This window comes from Vanellus vanellus, assembly GCF_965231255.1.
Source record: "Vanellus vanellus genome assembly, chromosome: 3".
In the NCBI taxonomy this organism is placed as follows: domain Eukaryota; kingdom Metazoa; phylum Chordata; class Aves; order Charadriiformes; family Charadriidae; genus Vanellus; species Vanellus vanellus.
In genome coordinates, this window is record NC_138907.1 from 84,430,040 (window position 1) to 84,451,306 (window position 21,267).

The 21,267-nt window shown below is 38.2% G+C and overlaps 1 protein-coding gene across 1 annotated transcript in view; it reads right to left on the reverse strand.

Moving 5' to 3' along the window:
• Nucleotides 1-19,476, reverse strand: part of KLHL32 (kelch like family member 32) — a gene marked incomplete at both ends in the record, with an annotated part of 96,647 nt that extends 77,171 nt beyond the window's left edge. The window contains 2 exons of the mRNA XM_082481022.1: nt 16,971-17,151; nt 19,454-19,476. Of these exons, the coding sequence (XP_082337148.1) occupies nt 16,971-17,151; nt 19,454-19,476 (204 nt within the window). The remainder of the gene's footprint in view (nt 1-16,970; nt 17,152-19,453) is intronic.
• Between the last annotated feature and the right edge of the window lie 1,791 nt (nt 19,477-21,267).

A 21,267-nucleotide genomic window follows, 5' to 3' on the forward strand; every position in this document is an offset into this window, starting at 1 on the left:
AAAGGAAAAAGAAAACAAAGTACTCAATCCCTGGATAAAAAGAATCAAACCATAAAACTACTGTTAGATTCTTGAAAATTTGACTTTAAAGTAACATGGCAAGTTGGTGGGCGTTTAATAAACAGCACACTTGCATGCCATTTCACTGCTTTGCCCTCAGCAGCCAAAAGCACCTTTATGAAATGGTTTCTTCTGCAAACATAAAACACAAAAGACAACAAGAGCTCAAAACTGAATGACACACAACAACAGGGTGACTAGGCTCAGATGTGATCAGATCTGATGTAACCGGGTAAAATAGCCTGAGTAAAAGATGTTTAGCACAGTCATTGGGTCCAGCTTTCTATGCTCAGTTTTTGCTGCTGCAGAGCTTTCAAATGCAAAATGGGTGCAAAATACCACCAAATCGGAATAATATATTACTGTTAAAATAAGTATAAAGGAGACAAAAAAAGTCTAGATACATTGATTTTATCATTCAAGCAGCAATGCAGCAATGTGTACAGGCTCCTTAACAACATACAATTTTATAAACAGATACCAAGGTCACAGAAACACAAGATGATATTCAAAATCTCCAAAATAAAAATTGCTCACTGTTGCAATGGTAAGATAAAAGATTGCCTTTGACTCATTTTCTTACTTACATGTGCCATATCCACAAGAGTAATGAGCTTGTCCTCATTTGTACACATGAATCTTACAGCCATGTCAGGCATAGCAAGCAGTAAATCATCACAAAACCACTTAACCAATTCGTATGATATTTTACACAAGTACACTCTTTCAGTGAATTCGACAGAACTTAGTGGCCTTTTAAAGGCAAGAAACAGAATCAAAACATAAGCAGTCTCAGTAGATAGGTAAATGAATATAAAAAGAACAAATGATTATGCTGTTAAAAAACAAATACAGTAACAAAAATTATAAGTAACTTACTGCTATAACCTGGGGAAACAAACTGGAATTTTTATTATTGAGCTTTTATAGGCTTTCTGCTGGGAGTTAAAAAAAAAATACACATTTTGAACACTAAGGTAACCACTGGATTCTACTTTAAATCTGCATAAAACCTGTTTAACATTTAAAAGCTGTGTAAAGGATATTAAAAAGTCATTAAATGAACAACAATGCGATACATTGGGTAAGTACTGGATAGAAGGGAAATTGGTAAAATACCTGGAAACTCGAGAGAAAAGGAGAGGAAATTGTCATCAGGGCCTGTAATAACAGTATCTGAAGTTAAGTAGCTGTATAGCAAAAGTAAGTAAATGTTTTCTGGCTAATCAATAGATAGACATGTTTAGACACCAATCTACATAACTTAGTAGGATGAAATATCTTTTCTACTCTAACTGTAGAGGAAGCCTAAACACTTACCTTAGCCTAGATGCCTAAAATAGGTGAAAACTTTAATCCTAAGAGTAAAGGGTTGAGTGAACTGAAGAATGAAAGTTGAAGAGATAAAAGTGACTTGTGTCCTTTTAATGTATTCATTTTAGGAGAACAGAAGAACTTCTGAAGATGAGTATTTCTAGAATGAAAGCTACAAACCATGACAGCAATAATAAACTGAGAAATGTTTGCACCTGTTTGTTTCCTGTAACAAATTACTATATGTAAGTTTTCTTTCACTTCTCTGAACTCACATAAAGTGATTTCTAGTTTAAAAGCCTTAGGTGAGTGGGTCTTAAAAAAAAAAAAAAAAGTTACAGATCATTAAGAGGCTGAATTCACACAAAATGCCTTCAGTTTGCCTATCTTGACCTTCTTATGCTCATCTCTTACTTTGACATTAGCCCCTAGCCAACTTTTCTGTTATGTTCCAAATGGGAGATGAGCAAATAACCATTTAAACTACTGCCTTTAAGAAATACCCTGGGTCTCCTAGGAGTAAAGTACATGGTTCCAGTGCATAGCAATTACCTCTAAAATATCTCAAAGTTCCCTCAGCAAGATTGTGAAAAGACATTTATCATTATCCATTTTTCCTCAATTCAACTCTAAATGCAACTTTCAAAAGAAATCTAAGCTTTCAAAAACCAGAAAGTAAGCTGAACTTACTACAGCAACCTACAGAACCCAAAAAGCTACAGTTCCAAATTTCCTCCCTCTGTTTTCTCAAACATTGTTTTGGTAACTACCAGCAGCCCTAGTTCCAAGTCCACTACAATAAAAACAAACATTTGAATCTTCCTACCAATACATAGCTCTGACCTACACAAACTCTTGTTCAACCACAGACTTAGCAGTAGATAGCAAGCACAATAGTGAAGTCCTGGGATACTTTAGAGTCACCTCCATTAAAAGCTGCATTCACATGATGTTCATAGGGTTTCAGCAAGGCCAATCTTGTTTTGCACAACACAATGACATTATCTCAACTAGGTCCATCTCCCACTCAGCTTACCCTGTCACCTTTCATCCTTGACTCTAACTGGCAGTCGAAAGCTTTTGCAACCCATGTGCAAGAGCCTGCCTTTACCTTCAGCTGTTGATCTTGTGTGGCTGTCCAGAAATCTGACACATTCTGTACTGTAAAGTGCATACGCATTGCTGCGCTTCCTCACAATCACCACCAGATAGGGAGAGTGGAAAGTTGGCACACAGTGATCTAGCATTCTTGTAGTTCCTTTCATTGCACCACACTCAAAAAGATGAACACCCAGGAAGTCAAGATGAACTAACAGCGAGTTAAGCACATGAGCTTTCTCATCTCTAAGTTAGTACAGAGAGCTCTGTTACAACTCACTCCTACTTTTCCTACTAATTATCAACTATATTGTAAGCACTCCGGTCAAATGTTATGGGGAAAAAAAGTCTTATTCGTAACATAAACTAAACCTTAAGTATGCCATCCCACCCAGCCTGTTATTAAGGCTGAGCCGTATAGGCAAAAAATAAAATGCACCAAACAACTTGTTTGGTAGTCATGTTAACTATTTAAGTAACTTTTTTCCACCCAATTCAGAAATATGTCTGAAGAAAACAAAAAACTTTATATATACTTACAGCTGAAAAAATCCCATTATGGCAATTTTGAAAGTCAGTCAACATCTATTCCATCTATCTAGCAAACTAATTGATAAAGAAGTGATCAATGATTTGCCAAGGTTTTCCTTAGCTATTTATCTTCTTGCACTGCATTTTTAAAGTAACTAACACTAGCATTGTTTTACTGTTTTAGAAGAGCAGAACTGTCATCTCAAATTTCCACCTCCACAATTCCACAATGACATTGTTTGAGGTTTTTTTAAAATTATTTTAAAATAGATAGGCATCTTCATTAAGTAGTGTTTTATTCAAATTCACCTCCCACAGTATATGCACTTACTTCTATATTGACTTGTTTCACATATTTTTCTTTACAGAAAATTGATCGTACTTCTTATCTCATGCATCAGAAAAGCTATGAAGAAAGTAAACACTTCAGAGATCTTGGATCAATTTCCTACACTACTCAGTGAACTCAGTTATGATGTGATACCTCAAGATTTTTTTTTATTGCATATGTAATTTTAAGCCTGTGATAAATCTTACTAGCATCAATGGAACAGTTCAGTCATGCATTCTTTCTGATTTGGGACCCAAACCTATCTGTATGTAGGTCACTCAAACTTGTAACTATCCAGTCCCGAGACTATCTTATCTATTTGGACTATAAACTCTTTCAGGCCAAAACATTCTCCTTTGCAGTTTGTACTAAAAATAGCAACTCACTGTTCGAGTTACAGTAATATTACATAAATAAAACATAATCTATTTAATCCCCTTTGTTGTACTACTCCTGAATTAACCTTTAGGTGTTCTTAACTTCCCTGTTCTAATCCTTCATTACATAAGCAATATAATTTCTTCTTTGCTGCCTTCACCTACCACAACAAAAAAATATATTCAGAATGTATTAAGAGGAGTGAAAATAGTACTTTGACAGATGACAATGTTCACATCAAATATCAACTATGTTCTAGATATGTAATGTATACTTATAAAAATAACCAATTTAATACGTGAATGTTTCCTTAATGCATGTAAAAACGTGGCTTGTTCTTCTCATAACTAGCATGTTATATTTTGCTTTGTTTTCCTCCAAATTGAAGCCTGTCTATCCTAAATCAATCATCAGCCATGTCCTCTGGAGTCTCTTGCACACTGAAAAACATATCCATCAATACCAACTGCATGAAATATGATTAAGAGGCTCATTACATGATTCTTCTGAAAAGGTTCTATATAAATTCCCAGAGAAAATGTCACATAACATCAATCACTGATATCTGAGCCTGCAGTAATTCATCTGCTCGATGAAACCTACCTAAATATTGTTTTTTTTAAGCATTTGCCATGCAACTAAAATGAGTCCTGTAAAATGAAAAGGTCAGCTATCATTCACAGTTCAAGGGAATATATAGTTAAAGAAAGAAGAAGAAATAAAAGAAAACTGAGCAGCAAAATATACAATTTTATGCACAGTACTGAAGTCTCACATATTACTGTTAGCAAAGCAAATTCCACTGAACCTTTGGTGTTTCTTTTAATACATCACAGTGTCAGACAGAGATACGTGATTACACAGCCACTAAGAGCTTACCAAATCAATGATATATGCAATGGACTCGGTGCATTTCACTGTTAATACAAAAAGATATCACTTTCTTAGTATCTTTAGAAATAAGTAATGAAAATTGTAGTGACGAGCTACCCTGCTGTTCAGAAGGCCTAAGGATGTGTTATTTTTTCCTGTTTGTATAGCGCACAATTTTTTGTGAGTAACTCCATAAGAAGAAAGTCACAGAATCACAGAATTTTCAGAGTTGGAAGGGACCTCTAGAGATCATCTAGTCCAACCCCCCTGCCAAAGCAGGATTGCCCAGAGTACATTACTCAGGACTGCATCCAGGCGGGTCTTGAAAATCTCCAGGGAAGGGGACTCCACAACCTCCCTGGGCAGCCTGTGCCAGTGCTCCATCACCCTCACCGTAAAGAAGTTTTTCTGTGTATTTGAACGGAACTTCCTGTGTACTACCTTGTGCCCATTACCCCTCGTGCTGTCACTGGGAACCATTGAAAAGAGCCTGGCTCCATCCTCCTTCAACCCACCCTTTAGATACTTGTATGCCATAATAAGGTCTCCCCTCAGCCTTCTCTTCTCCAGGCTAAAGAGTCCCAGCTCTCTCAGCCTTTCCTCATAAGGGAGATGCTCCAAGCCCTTAATCATCTTCGTTGCCCTTCGCTGGACTCGCTCCAGCAGTTCCCTGTCCCTCTTGAACTGGGGAGCCCAAAACTGGACACAGTATTCCAGTTGTGGCCTCACCAGTGCAGAGTAGAGGGGGAGAATGACCTCCCTCGACCTACTGGCCACACTCTTCCCTATGCAGCCCAGGATTCCATTGGCCTTTTTGGCAACAAGGGCACATTGCTGGGCCATGGATAATTTACTGTCTACCACAACCCCCAGATCCTTCTCCTCCGAGCTACTTCCCAGCAGGTCCACCCCTAACCTGTACTGGTGCCTAGCATTCTTCCTCCCCAGGTGCAGGACCTTGCACTTGCTTTTGTTGAACCTCATTAGGTTCTTCTCTGCCCAGCTCTCCAGCCTGTCCAGGTCACGCTGGATGGCAGTACAGCCCTCTGGGGTGTCAGCCACCCCACCCAGTTTGGTATCATCAGCAAACTTGCTGAGGATACACTCTGTCCCCTCATCCAGGTCATTAATGAATATATTAAATAAAATTGGACCGAGTATTGACCCCTGGGGGACACCACTGGTTACAGGCCTCCAACTATACTCTGTGCCGCTGATCACAACCCTCCGAGTTCTGTCCCGCAGCCAACTCTCAATCCACCTCACTGTCACCTCATCTAGCCCATACTTCCTCAGCTTCCTAATGAGGATGTCATGGGAGACAGTGTCAAAAGCCTTGCTAAAGTCAAGGTAGATGACATCCACAACTCTCCCCTCATCCAGCCAACCAGTTATAACATCATAGAAAGCTATCAGATTGGTCAAGCATGATTTACCCTTGGTAAATCCATGTTGACCACTTCCAATAACTTCCTGTTCCTCAACGTGTTTGGAGATGACGTCCAGAATGAGTCGCTCCATTACCTTCCCAGGGACAGAGGTGAGACTAACTGGTCTGTAGTTCCCTGGGTCAAGTCATTTGCTTGGTTGCAATAAGGCACAAGGTCTTCACTCCCAGTCAAAATAAAAAACAATATAAGCATTTGCTGCTAACAAGTTACATTCTTGGCTAAACCTGCATCAAACCTAATTCATGTTTTGATAGTCAGAGTTTAACAGTGTAATGTATCTTCCCCAAATTTCTGCTTAGATGCACAAGCACAATTTAAGAAACAAGTAAAAAAGACAAGATTGTAGCGTACTAATCCTAATGAGTTGGTGCATCATCACAAGAAGGACTTATGTTCAAAAGCAGTCTAAGTTGTGCTGTAGAAACAAAATAATCCTACAATTTTAATGTGTAATCCCATACTGGAATAAAAAAAAATTAGGTGAATTACTGCACCTACATTAATCTTAGTAGTTCCAATACTTCAAAATACCTGAGTTATCACAGGTGATTCCAAATACCAAAATTATTGTTTTCATTGTGGCAGAAGCAAGAAAACTGAATTGTAAGGGGAGTGCCATGCAAAGCACTGCATAAATCTGCAGTAACATACAGTCTGTCCGAACAACAATCACTCTTAAGCAGGCCTGCCTTTTGCAATATAAAGGGAGCAGCATAATTGAAACCGGACTTTTTTTCCAGCATCTCCAGTCAAGCACAGAAAAGTATGAGTCATATTTTCAAATTTTGGCTTAAATTGGTTTAACTCTTCCCAGTGAAAGCATAAGCCTATTGTTCATGTCCTTTGATAATTTTAGCAAGTCATACCAAAAGCAAGCCCAAAATAAAACTGGAATAAAAGTCAGTTAGCTCTTGAACTAGCACTTCAACTACCACAATATATTTCATTCAGGAGGCAAAGCTTCTTGTGATTTCTTTTTGCAGGAAAAAAACGTGATCAAAACTTTGACACCTTTAAGGGGGATTATTTTCAAATGTATACTTCATACAGTACCATCAAGACAAGTTTCCCACCTCACTGGCTATAACTACATAGTTGTACAGCAGGCTTAATCTAACAGAACTGGAGTAACATAATCTTAGTTGTTATTATTATAATTAGCTTCTTAAGAAGCCATTTATAATGTGATGTAAATGTCATTAGACACTGACATTGAAATGTTTCAACCAATAGTAAACTACGACAATTATCTTCTATTCTGCAGCACAACCACAAAAGGATATTTGTTATGTAAGAAGCCTAATGTTGAAATTTCAAATGGTTCATTTTATGAAGGTTTATACTAGATACCTTTCATACCTGGCCCATTTTATGAGGGTTTGAACTAGATACCCTTCATATCTTTTAAAACAATCCTATTTTCCATTACGATTATAAATCCTGCTTTCCATTAAGATTATAGCATAATTTTGCTAAAGAACTACCCTAAATTCCCACCAACATATTTATTAAATTATTTTATACAAAGGCCAAAGAATAAAACCAGTTCACTGAACATTTTTCTTTGGTTTTCCACATCCTTTTACTGATAAAACCTACAAAAGCAATTAAACACTAACAATTTGCTAAATAAAAGAAGAATGACTTGACTAACCAAGCTTGTGTTAATATTGCAGTCATTTGTCACAGTAGTTTTCATCATCAGCTGAGCTCTGCCCTCCATCAGCTATCTTCTCTGGAACAAATGCCTCTATAAAATCATTTCTTCATTTTATTTTTAGTAGTCCACATTTGACTGTGCATATTTATCCTTTGATTCTTCCTTCATCTCCAGCAACCCCCCTCCAAACCAACAGACCAGGCTGACATCAATTTAATTATTCCCATATATTCTATAGGCTTGATACCTACTCCTTCTTGGTTGAATTCTAACACTAGCCAGGTAGATCCTTAAGTGCCAGTTATGAGAGCTTCTGAAAATGCAGATGGACATTTCATAAGGTGTCCTAATATTCAGTAATTTCAAATGGGCTTTGTGTACATTTGTTGCCTATTTGTATAGCTGGTACCCTATGACCTTGGAAGACCAGGTTATTTCGTCAGCAGCTTAGAATGCTCCACGTGTCTAAGGAGATGGTAACTGGTAATTTGATTTTTGCACACATACACACACAAATGTAAAATTGTTTTTATACATATAAAAGTAATAGCTGCAGCCTACTGGTGAGGAGTATGTTATGCTGGGCTCTAACCATTACTTTTCCACAAAGTGGATTCACAAAAATATTTTGACAAAGGCCTTCAAAGGCCTTGAAGGCAAACTAGGCAAGAGAGAAAAGAGAAGAGATCTTTGCCTCGATAAGTAAGTGACTGAATACATAAAACAGCGAACAAGAAAAGAGCAGGCCAGTTTTCACAGGGAGTGATGACTCCAGTGGAGCACCTCAGTCTGGGCTGTTTAACATACCCAGAGAAGATCTGGAAAAGGGCAAGAGCAATGCAGCTAGAAAGTCTGTTGAGGCAAAGCTATTCAAGGTAGTAAGGACACAGGCAAAATGTGATAAACTGTAAAAGGACTGTATGAGATGAACAGTTGGTTTCTAAAATGGCAGCTATAAAAAATAGCATATGAGAGTTCAATGGAAAAGTCATCTCAGAGCTCAGCAATAGTAAAAGAAAATAATAAAGTAATCAAAACTTAGAAATTGTTAGGCAAGAGAGAACAAAACAGAAATCAATTCTATGCCCATGCACAAATCTACAATTTGCCTACTGCTGCATGCAATCCTCTTACCCTCACCTCACAAAAGATGTACTAGAGCTGTAAAAGCTTCAGAGAAGGGCAAAAAGCATCATCAAGCATACGGAACAGCTTCCATTTGAATAGCATCTGAATAAGTCAGAAACTTCCAACCTGGAAAAGAGATGATAGAGTGCCATAAGAAGAATACCTAGGAATACCTGGTTTGCTGTCTTTTCCAATAGAAGAACTAGAAGGTATCAAATGAAAGTGGTGGAAATCAGATTCAGAAGAAACAAAAAGTAGTTCTCACACTACAGGCAGTGGGCCACCTTGTTAGAGAACACAGTGGATGAGAAATCTTACACAGGCTCAATGGGAAAGAGGATAAAAGCTTGGATGAGAGGCCTATTTAGGATTGCTGAATAGACAGGAATCACAGCCTGCTCAGGAAATGCCTCTGAGCTGTGGAATTCTCAAGGACACACCACATACACTTAGACTCTTTTTCTCCAGGTATCACAAACAGCTACTGCTAAAGAAACTAGCCAATGATCCAACACTGTGGCCACTTCTTACGTTCTCACCCAATGCTGTTAAGGGCATCTACCTCTTTTGAGGCATTACCTATTAAGTAGTAGACAGAAAGGCAGTTTAATTCATTACTCGCACATTAGGTCATCCAGTAAGAATGGATTGAGAATTAGCAAGGTTTTAGATGTCTAAGTTTGAAAACAGGTTGACTTAGGCAGATTAACTCCTGCTGAAGATAAGCAACCAGCAGCATTTTATAAAGATGTTCAGGACAGTCAAATGTAGAGGTTCCACTGCCTAAATTCAGCCTTTTACTAGATGAAGGCCAGCAGTGATATGAATGCAACTAGCCAATATGACATTTCACAGAATCACAGAATTTTCAGAGTTGGAAGGGACCTCTAGAGATCATCTAGTCCAACTCCCCTGCCAAAGCAGGATTGCCCAGAGCACATTACTCAGGACTGCATCCAGGCGGGTCTTGAAAATCTCCAGAGAAGGGGACTCCACAACCTCCCTGGGCAGCCTGTGCCAGTGCTCTGTCACCCTCACCGTAAAGAAGTTTTTCCGTGTATTTGAACGGAACTTCCTGTGTACTACCTTGTGCCCATTACCCCTCGTGCTGTCACTGGGAACCATTGAAAAGGGCCTGGCTCCATCCTCCTTCAACCCACCCTTTAGGTACTTGTACGCCATAATAAGGTCTACTAAAATGAAGTTAACAGTGTGTAAAAAAATGGTGCTGTTGACAATGAAGCAATTGAGGAATTTGTTTAGAGAAAGATATTTCCTCTAAAACTTCCAACAAGCATGATGTGCATCACAAAAGGCACAAAGTATGTGCATTGTGATGGGCTCCTTACACAAATACAGGGGAATGCAAGAAACCCTGAGGGAACATCCAAAAGAAAACCAGTTATTTGTTAAAACATCCTAACACCAGCTATATGTACAAGCGCAACACATAGATTGGTTTTTTTGCTCTTCAGCAGTCTTGCCTCTTTCTTGGGCTACTACTCATATTATAGAAATGGTATTTGGGTCCTACTCACTGAAGCTAAAAGTGACACGCTGCCCAAATAATTCATTCAGGTGTTTGGTGCAGAAGGTGTTTTCAGCTTCACTACACCCACAGAATAGTAGCTTTAATTTCTCCAGAGGTTGTGTAGGAAGAGACTGATGGAGACTGCAATACTGTCTACTGCATCCAACAATGGTCTAAAATATAACACTTCACCAGACTATATAGAAGAAAACGGGTGTGAAACACTTCTCTACCACAGGCCTGCCCCAGGACATTGGTTTTCCATGGGCAGACCATAGCAACACAGAAATTGCAGCTGAGCCCAGCGCAGCTTCAGAACGTTTGCTACAGCAGCACTGCAAAATTGAACTGAGGTAGCCTGGAGCACGCAAAGAAGATGGCAAAGAAAACCAGCAATTACAGCAACACAGCTGCAAGGACTCCTTTCTGTCCTGCTTTTGAACTGAGAAAATGCATCAGTTGAATAGTAACCAAAGAGCATGTGTTGTTATAACACTAATCTAATTAGAGACAACGAGCCACAGTCTCCTATGATCTCTCTCTCTCATTAACTGCAGAGTTGATTCTGCCATGCTTACTCATGGTGCACTCACTTACCATATTGGGACTTCAAAAAAGAAAAAAAAAACACAAACAAGAAGATAACTCAGAGAATAAGACACCATATTGCCTACCATTCAGCAGTGGAAGAATTGCAATTAGTTCATTTACATACTATGAGAATTGCAACAGAAATACATTTACTCTGACAGCATAACAACTGCTAGGAATTGGAAAACAGAATTCAGAAAAGAAAAAATTCTTGTAAATGTTTTTGATAGCACCCACATTGCTGAGCTATAGGAATTCTGACTGCAGCAAAGGAAAATTGCTTCAGAGCCTCACAGAACAACAAAACATTAATTGCAAAGATAAAATAAGTAAAAAGTAAAAATAACCCAGATACACTCCCTTATTTTGTTCACTTGGAAATAATATCAAAATATTTATCTTGTAGACAGTAAATTATCCATGGCCCAGCAATGTGCCCTTGTCGCCAAAAAGGCCAATGGAATCCTGGGCTGCATAGGGAAGAGTGTGGCCAGTAGGTCGAGGGAGGTCATTCTCCCCCTCTACTCGGCACTGGTGAGGCCACAACTGGAATACTGTGTCCAGTTTTGGGCTCCCCAGTTCAAGAGGGACAGGGAACTGCTGGAGCGAGTCCAGCAAAGGGCAACTAAGATGATTAAGGGCTTGGAGCACCTCCCTTATGAGGAAAGGCTGAGAGAGCTGGGACTCTTTAGCCTGGAGAAGAGAAGGCTGAGGGGAGACCTTATTATGGCATACAAGTATCTAAAGGGTGGGTTGAAGAAGGATGGAGCCAGGCTCTTTTCATTGGTTCCAAGTGACAGGACGAGGGGCAATGGGCACAAGTTAGAACACAGGAAGTTCCGTTCAAATACACGGAAACAGTTCTTTACGGTGAGGGTGACAGAGCACTGGCACAGGCTGCCCAGGGAGGTTGTGGAGTCCCCTTCCCTGGAGATTTTCAAGACCCGCCTGGATGCAGTCCTGAGTAATGTGCTCTGGGCAATCCTGCTTTGGCAGGAGAGTTGGACTAGATGATCTCTAGAGGTCCCTTCCAACTCTGATAATTCTGTGATTCTGAGAATATTTGCAAGCCATTTTTGTGTATATTTCAGAAGAAAAAGTTTGTTCAGATAAATATTAAAAATGCTTTTATACAACTAGCAACCTCATAACTGCCCATGCTGCATTACTTCCAACAATTTGATTAAACATGGTAAAGCTACTGACAATGCCTACATCAAACATTTTTATGTAGTGAAAGAATGTGCTATTTTCTTGATATTCAACTGTAACTGGATTACTAAATTATTAGTAACAAAACTCTAATTTGTATTTAAACCTTTATATTATGCTAGGAGGACAATTTTTCAAAAAATCCTCTTATTTTTTCCAGGCCTCCTCTTATTTTGGGGAAAAAAAATTGCCTATGAGAAGCAAGCAGCATTGAGTTCTCATTTCTCAACAGATGGTGTATAAGCAACCTATGTGATATTAAAATGATCCCAGGAAAAGTTTAGACATTTAAGAAGAGGAGGTATTTCTCAGCCTACACAGGAAGCTAAAAGTGAGGGCAAGATTGTCTTTTGGCACAAAAGTCTCAGTTATGATTAGATGTTACTAGAAGAATATAGTCGATTTGGTCCAAAGAGCTAACATTTTTAGAAATTGTCTTTCCAGATAATATTTAAGTAGCGTCATTTCCAGGGTACAATAGCAAGGAAAATACTGTTTGTTTGGTACATGCACATCAATGGTAAAACAGTGAAAAACAAAGTCACATTATACTGCAAAAGCAGCAGGTAATCCTGATTTCTCTAAACTGGGTCCTTAAATCTATCCCTAAGATGTGTTAGGGAGAGCCTTTTCCTCTTTATGATTCATGTAACAAGACCTCAAAAGCTATTTGCATCATACAGTCTTTCATACCTCAGGGATTTGTTTATAAAAATTAATTCTCTAACCTTATCAAGAAATAATGCAATATATTGCAAAATACGAGCAATCAGCAATGTTGTGTACACACAACGAAATTATCTGTTGACAGGGAGGAAAGACAGGACAGAAAAACCCTGAAAATAAACCGCTTAAGAATCAACTGTGACAGTTATAAGTACAAAGTATGCATGCAAAACTAGTATCTACTAGTTCATTTCAGAAAAGATTCTTCTAAGAATTAAACATGCTCATTGTTGAAAAGATTAGAATATTATTGACATTTTAAAATCTATTCTAGTTAATTGATATAATTTTGTTCATCCACGTTACTTGGAAAATCTGCATCTTTTTGAGGAAGATCAAAGTCCTGTGACTATGAACCCACTCAAATGAAAAATAAGGAAGAAAGGAGCTGTTCAGACTGGAACACCAATGCATTCTGTACAAGAAAATCTTGAGGTTATATAATCACCTGCCAACACTGTAAATGCCTACTAATGAAGTCATGCAGTAACATTTCATTTTGCTCCCAGAGGGGAAAAAAAAAAAAAAAAGAGAAGAAAAAGAATCTTATAATTGGAAATCACTTAGCTTGCTAGAGCTATCACAATGCACACATACTCACTAACTCAACCGCCTTGTCTCACTGCAATAGACTGAGACAAACAGCAAATTACAGCATGTCATGTGGAAAAGTTTGCTGAAAATGCTGTTGCTTTAAAAAGAATTAATAAAAATACATAGGTTTACTATTTTTTCTATGAGTCTTTTAGGGAATGGAGCAGACTACTGTATTCCCTAGCTCATTTTGAAAGAAGAGGTCCTTCAGGAGACACTGAACAGAAAACAAATTGAAAACCCTAATTTTCAAGTGCCTAATCTTGCAATTTAAGTCTGTATTTTTAATGCAGTCTTTCTAAGCTGTTTCCTAAGGGATTTTTTTCTTAAAGAAAAAAACCCACAACATTTTGGTGTACAAATTTAACAAATTCCCAAATCAGGTGCTACACTTAGCATTTCAATTCCAATCTTTCAGCACAGCTGGAACTACAAGACTAACTATACCAACTGGAAGAAGGGATGGCAGGCTGTTACCCTAGAAGGCTGGCCCTTATTGATTTGCTGAAGCTCAGATCTCTGGCTTGTCTTAGAAAAACAAATGAAGATTTTACTCCAGACTACAGCCTCAAAGAAAAATTGATAAGGCAAACTCTGTTTGACCTTCTCCACTCTTCCACATACAACAGCTCCAATTCGCTCAGTCTGTAACATGACACACATTTAGTTATCCTTCTAAAGTGATAATAAACTTTTCTTTGCAGTAAAAGAAATAAGTAGCAATTTGAAAAAACTATGCTGCTCAGCTGACTTGTTATTCTCATCATGGAAACACCACAATTTCACAACTAGCTCCATCTAAATCAAAGCAGACACAGAATATGTAGAAAACTGTAAAAGGGCTCTGTAGAAAGCAAATACGCAGACGCTTGTACAAGCCATTTTACAAGAGTAACAAAACAGAGAAAACAAAGCAAAAAAAAATCATGCTGATTCATTCTGAAAGAGCCCTGTGTAGAATCGAACAAATTTCTGGAGTAATCTGTGAGATCGTAAGAATTGGATGACAGCCTCTCTAGATAGAGCTGAAGGTAGGCTGGTATATTAATCAAACCTATGAGCCATAGAAACCAGAAGCTACGGTAGGCGAGTTCTTTGTGTCACACTGATGTATAGTGTTGTCACCTCAGTTTTATTCAAGGCAACTCCAACATCTGATGTTCCCAGAATCCAGTTCACTGCAGTCCTGCGCTTACATGTCACAAAAACTAGTGAAAGGTAAGTTTCCCATAGCAATGACTTCTTCATAGATGACTTCAGGGTTAGAAGACCTGCAAGGTTTGTCCAAGAATTCCTTCAAGAAAATCCAGGAAAAACTAAGGGTAGAAATCATCTTATGTAATATTAACAGTTAAGTTTGAAGCACATGAGTCTCATCTTTATGACCAGTGGAAAGAGATCTGGCACTTCCAGATGGCCATTCATTTCATTCTAAATAAATCTTCTATCCTCCTTTATCATCCTCTGGAAATGCCCATTTCTCTTCACCGACTCTGGATGAAGCTTGATGTCATTCTCCTAAGTCTTAGAAAATACATACTTGGGTAGCTCAAATTAGGCAAAATCCCCCTAGATATAAAAACATTAATAATCCCAGTTTAAATACAAAACATTATTACTTTTTAATCAACTCTTTCTTTTTCTAAATTTTTAGAATTGGGAACATAGTGTATAGTAATTTTTTTGCCATCTTCCTACAAAACATAAATCTCATTTCATAATTTTATAGCATGTTTGTCCATTAATAATAGAAACTGTTTGGCTGATTTCAGAAAGCACGAGTTCCACATTTATAGCAGATACTTAAAGTCTGAAGTACATGTCCTACCAAATTATAAAAATTTTGAGGTAGATAAAGTTACTAAATGCTGCATAGATCGTCTCAGTGGTTTTTAATAGAAAATATTTACATGGCAATTAGCAATTTGAGCTATTGTAAAACTGCTTTTTTCTTTTCCGTTGGGCATTAAGATTTTAATTTGCAATAACTGTCCAGCAAATACCAAGCAACTCAATTGGAAATAACAGGGTGAGTCACAGTGCCCCAAATCTCAAGGTCAGTCAATAAGTGACCAAGGTAGAAGCTGTTCCTACCACACTGCTTGAACACTGGGTACAGCTGCCCACTCAATGATGTTTCTATACAGGGTACAATGAGCTGGAAGGAACGTATGTCACAGGTGCAGAGGAATGATATGGCACCCTTATTAAAATATTTCAATCAAACAAGAACGGCAGCCCTGCAGTATATCTATCATCAACAAGTATATATAGCACTTGCTAGAGCTAGAGATCCCTCTCTATGCACTGGGGTAAAAGGAAAAAAGTGGCAAGCAATCTGTGTTACAGCAGGCCAGGGCACCGTGACAAAGCAACATTAGCAGCTATGGCAGTACAAAGTCTGCAGTAGCAGAACACATAGGCATGCAGACAAGCTCAAAAAAAGAGCCATCAATTGGCTCAACATCATCACAGTGCAAGTAACGTCAAGGTTAATAATATTTCTTAAATACATAGAATAAATTAAGTCTCAATGCCAATCAAAAGAGAGAGAGACAGTTGACAGGAAGATAAAAATTCTACTCAGGTAATTAAGAACAGTTGTCATTCACTGTATTACTACTGTAACAAAACAAAAAGGTCAGCATAAAGAAGTTTGTAGCACTACAATTATGGCATAGGTAAAATATTAAATTAACTTCCTTTGTTAGAGAAAACTGACCTTTATATTAATTTCAGCTTTAGTCTCTGAATAACAACAGGATGACTCACACTTAAAAATACCAGTCAACTAGAGACCTACAAACAATCCAACATTTTGAACAGGTAAATTATAATGAAGGTTAGTAGAATTGCTTCATATAAGAATGCTCTTCCTGTTAGAAAACTCAATTTTTCAGTTACTCCAATTTTAGCACCTGAGTTCAATTTTCCATACTGAGTATTTGAATTAGATTTCCCAGAGAATATTTTAATCTTTACATTTCAGAAACACTTGTTTCTGAAAATAAGTTTTATTATACTTTAAAAATTACTACGGCCTCCCCTTTGAGAGTAACCATTTATAACCCTATAAAAAAAACCTCTCAAGATGACTTAAATTGCATTTATTAATATTTAAATTCCTTCTCCCCATCCTTCCGTGCTCTAATCACAACTGTCTCAAATGTCTGGGTTCTACAAGAAAAATCTTCCACTTTCTGACTTTACTGGGGCATAAAAGTCATAAAAAGAGGTGTACTGCCTATCTCTATTGGGGAGGAGGTGAAAACTAATCATAAATAATGATAAAAAATTAATTGCATTCTTAACATTTCTTTCCTATGACATGTATGTGGATATTTAGTGTTGCATACTCTACTGAATGTGCAATAATCATGAATTTTCTATAGGCTGAAATTTAAAGCTTGTTCAGTATATCTATAACCATCCCCCACCCCCCCATAACTTTTAATATTATTATAAGAAAATAAAAAAAATCTTTGGACTTACTCGGAAGTAGTCACTGCACGCTGCCAGGACTGCTTTATGTGCATGGAATTTCTGCTCTTCAGCAATAAGGGTGATATCACAAAGTATGCCATCACTTCTTTGTTGGTTCAAGGCTGCCAGGACAGCATCGTTATGGGAGCTGGACTGACAAAGCCTCTGACCTGTCAGCATTTCCTGAACACTGAGAGGGGAAAGGGGAAAGATTTTGTCCAAAAAATGTAGGAAACAAGCAGATTTTGTCAGAAATATAAAAGAACTTTTTCTAAGACAAGATTGATAATTCTTGGAAAGAAAAAAAAAAAAAAATAAATCATGAACCCTGTCAGGCAAAAATCTTTATATGGTATCGATAACACAAAAAATCCTCAGTATAACAAAGTATTATGAAACCTGGTTATATACTCAAATTTAAAAGCCTCGACTGTTCTGATTTCTGTTTTTATTAGCCTCCCTCCCAATGTTGTGAACCAAGCCCTTCATTCCTCTTGCTTTTCCTCACAATCATCCAGAGGTGATTTTCCACAGGAAAAGGACTCTTACACTCAACAGAAAACAGATTGGAGGGACAAGACACAAGGGTAATTTTTGTGGGGAATTTTTTTTCATTTTTATTTTTATATATATATATATACATAAAATAAGGCACCTGTGGTTTTAAATTGAGCTCAGGCATAATCCTTTTTTCAATTCAATGACCAAAGTGAAAAATCAATTGCCTGTAACCCTTGCATTAACAATATATGAAGAATCTATACACATGCAAGGCAATTTAACTGGAATTGATGAATGAAAAAGCACTGATTCATTAAACATAATGTGGCCGCTTTGTAGTGATACTGTCAGTTAATATACTCAACAACTATAAAATGCAAGGAATTGCTGATTCTCTTCTGTTGCAGAAGCATGGCAGGGAAAGGGGAACAGAACTGGAATGATATGATGCCCCAGGAATATCAGGTAGATCTCTGAGCTATCAGATCAGCCCATGAGTGTTAACTACTCTGTAAAACAGAACAACTACTACCAGACTAGTGTAAGGTTCTGCAGAAAGCAGCTAGGTTAATAAATTCTGAGTGTTCTGCCTCAAAGTGCTCCCAGAAGCTAATTAAATTATAAATATCTAATTCTCTGATGAGACAATGGGTAATACAAATGAGAAAGGCTAGACTGGCAAGTATATATAGAGCATTAAGACTACACAAGGGAAAGAGACAGAATGGGAGATTCTGGAAGGCAGGAAGAGAGAGAGAGAATGCTCTTGCATTTGGAGAGACTGCTTTGAAGCCATTTCAGAGAACTGGGTAATATATGTCCTGAATAGTGGAACACTACACACACCAAACATGGTCACAAGCCACCAATTCAGAGGCATGCCTGTAAAATGCCAGTTGCTTCCACAATCAGAAGTTTCAAGTATAGACAAAGGCATAAAAAAGGGAACATATGAAAAGACTGTGGAACCCAAATCAATCCCAGGCATGCTTCTCTTCACTAGCATCCTCATGGTACTGAGGGAGCTGGCGGAAGTGCTCTCCAAGCCATTTTTCATCATTTACCAGCAGTCCTGCACTTGAGTCACAACAACCCCATGCAACACTACAGGCTTGGGGAAGAGTGGCTGGAAAGCTGCATGGCAGGAAAGTACCCGGGCATGTTGGTCAACAGCCAGCTGACTATGAGCCAGCAGTGTGCCCAGATGGCCAAGAAAGCTAATAGCATCCTGGCTTGTATCAGAAATATTGTGGCCAGCAGGACTAGGAAAGTGATTGTCCCACTGTACTCGGCACTGGTGAAGCCCCACCTCAAATACTGAGTTCAGTTTTGGGCCCCTCACTGCAAGAAAGACATCAAGGTGTTGGAGAGTATCCAGAGAAAGGCAACAAAGCTGGAGAAGGGTCTAGAGAAGAAGTCTTATAGGGAGTGGCTGAGGGAACTGGGGTTGTTTAGCCTGGAGAAAAGGAGGCTCGGGGGAGCTCTCTAGAACTACCTAAAAGGAGGTTGTAGTGAGGTGGGGGTTGATCTCTTCTCACAAGTAACAAGCAACAGGACAAGAGGAAATGGCCTCAGGTTGTACCAGGGGAGGTTAAGATTGGATATTAGGAAAAATTTCTTCACAGAAAGTGCTATCAAGCATTAGCACATGCTGCCCAGGGAAGCAGTTAAGTCAACATCCCTGCAAGTATTTAAGACGGGTAAATGTGGTGCTTAGGGGCACGGTTCAGTGGTGGGCTTGGCAGTGCTAGTTTAACAGTTGTACTCGATGATCTTAAAGGTCTTTTCCAAGCTAAACAATTCTATGATTCTATGATAAGTGGCAACAAGAAAGCAACATTTTTCAGATTATAACATGGATGTTTATTAAATAATATTAATAAATAATGAACAAAAATATTAATTTGTCTTTTCTACCATCTGTTGACTGATGCTTTGGTAAACATCATCCTAAACAGGAATGACTTCATACGTGCTACCAAGTACTATACCTCAGGCACCTCTCAGATGGCATCTTTCAGTTTTGCTCTTCTGAATATCAAAGCTTATAGTCCTGTAGAGAAAGCAGCATGCATTCCAGCTGGAAAGAGAGAAAGGAGAGGAACATTAAAATTCAAAGCACACACAGCCTTAGCCTTAAAGATCAATACTTTCAGGATGTGTAATTCAAAAGCAACTTTCTTCAATTCTTCTACTGCAGAAAGACATACCATATAGATTAAGCACACATGAACTTTTATTGGCTAGATTGAGTATAGCCTGAAAGGGGCCTTTCCCCTAGTCTTTTCTAGAAATTCACATCCTGTCATCTGAACTTCCTGCATTTACTGCCCTTGAGGCATGTCTTCTCTCTGCTAACTCAGGAACACATTATTTCAACAGGGTAGAACAGTGATGAGGGAAATACCTTCCTAAAAATCCCCAATTTGAAGAGTAGGCCAGCAGCACCTATTGGTGTTTCCTTACTTCCTTGAATAACATAGAGCTGTAAAAAACTTACATCTTTCACAGTGTAATCTCACAAGCTTGTCCAGGTTCTAAGAGGTTTGCCATACACCTAAACTCATGCTTTGACTATATTAATTTTTCCTGAAGACACAACCTGGTGGGGGATAGGGGAGAGGTTTACTTTCTACTCCAAAAGGCAGCTGCTACTTCACCCAGAGCAACATTCTTGATTGACAATTAATCAGTGCTATGACGGAGTACCACTGTCAACCTGGATATAAACAAATATTCTGGCAAATACAAACAGTATAGTATGTACAAGCAGTATGATCAGATTTATAAACTGTATAGCTTTTTTAAAAGGCAAAATATTAAAGTGACCATATAAATTAACCTAAACTACTTAATGACTACTGAAAGTTGCTTTTGTAACAAAAAGGATAAAGGATGTAACAGATAATTATTCCCCAAAAGCTATCAAAACATTGCAGATCTCGCACTGATCTCCCAGTAACTGAGTAAGGTGACAGAACTTTTCCATCTCTGCTGGTTGCCAGTGTGGCCTAGTAAAAACAGTCATCTTTAATAAAAGCAGCGTTTTTTCTGCTATCCAATTAAAATGATGTCCCATTCCAGGTGCTATCAGAGGCTTCTGAGATCCATACTGAAACACCACAAACACCCTTTTGCAGTGTTAATAATTAAACAAACAGAAGTGCAAATAATCCAGTTCTTTGTTTATATTTATTTGTTCTTAATTTTGTCCCTTAATCTTACACCAACTGGTAGCTTTACTTTGAAAGCCACTAAGATAATTTCAGGGAGATTGCAATGGATATGTGAAGGCAGAATTAACCCCTTAGTCATTCCCCAGATAACAAACATGCAAGCAACCTGTGAGAAAGGCCAATTAATCCTTTTCTTATTCTCCTGAATTACAATTCTCCACACTACAGACAAAATTACAGTTCCTACTTGCCAAACAGGCACAGTGACACCTACCTTTCTGCAGCTGCTATCATCTGCACCACAGCAATGGAAGGACCAAGTAGAACCATACAAGAGTTCTGAATTTTGGAGGCTGATAACTTTGTTTAGCTGGATTTTAGAATTGTTACAATAGAAGGAACACGCTTGAGAATTTCTTGTAGATCGCAAGTCCTTACCCCAAACCACAGACTGAGTAACAGCCACTGAGTTCAGATACAATTGTGTGTTTGTACACTACTTTGGCTGCTTATTTAAACCATATGTGGATGGCTTAATGCAACTCAGTGACAATGAAGTATTACAATTCAGCAAAATTTGAAGAATTGAAATGTTTTCATATTTTTCTCCCTTTTCCAAAAAGGTTATA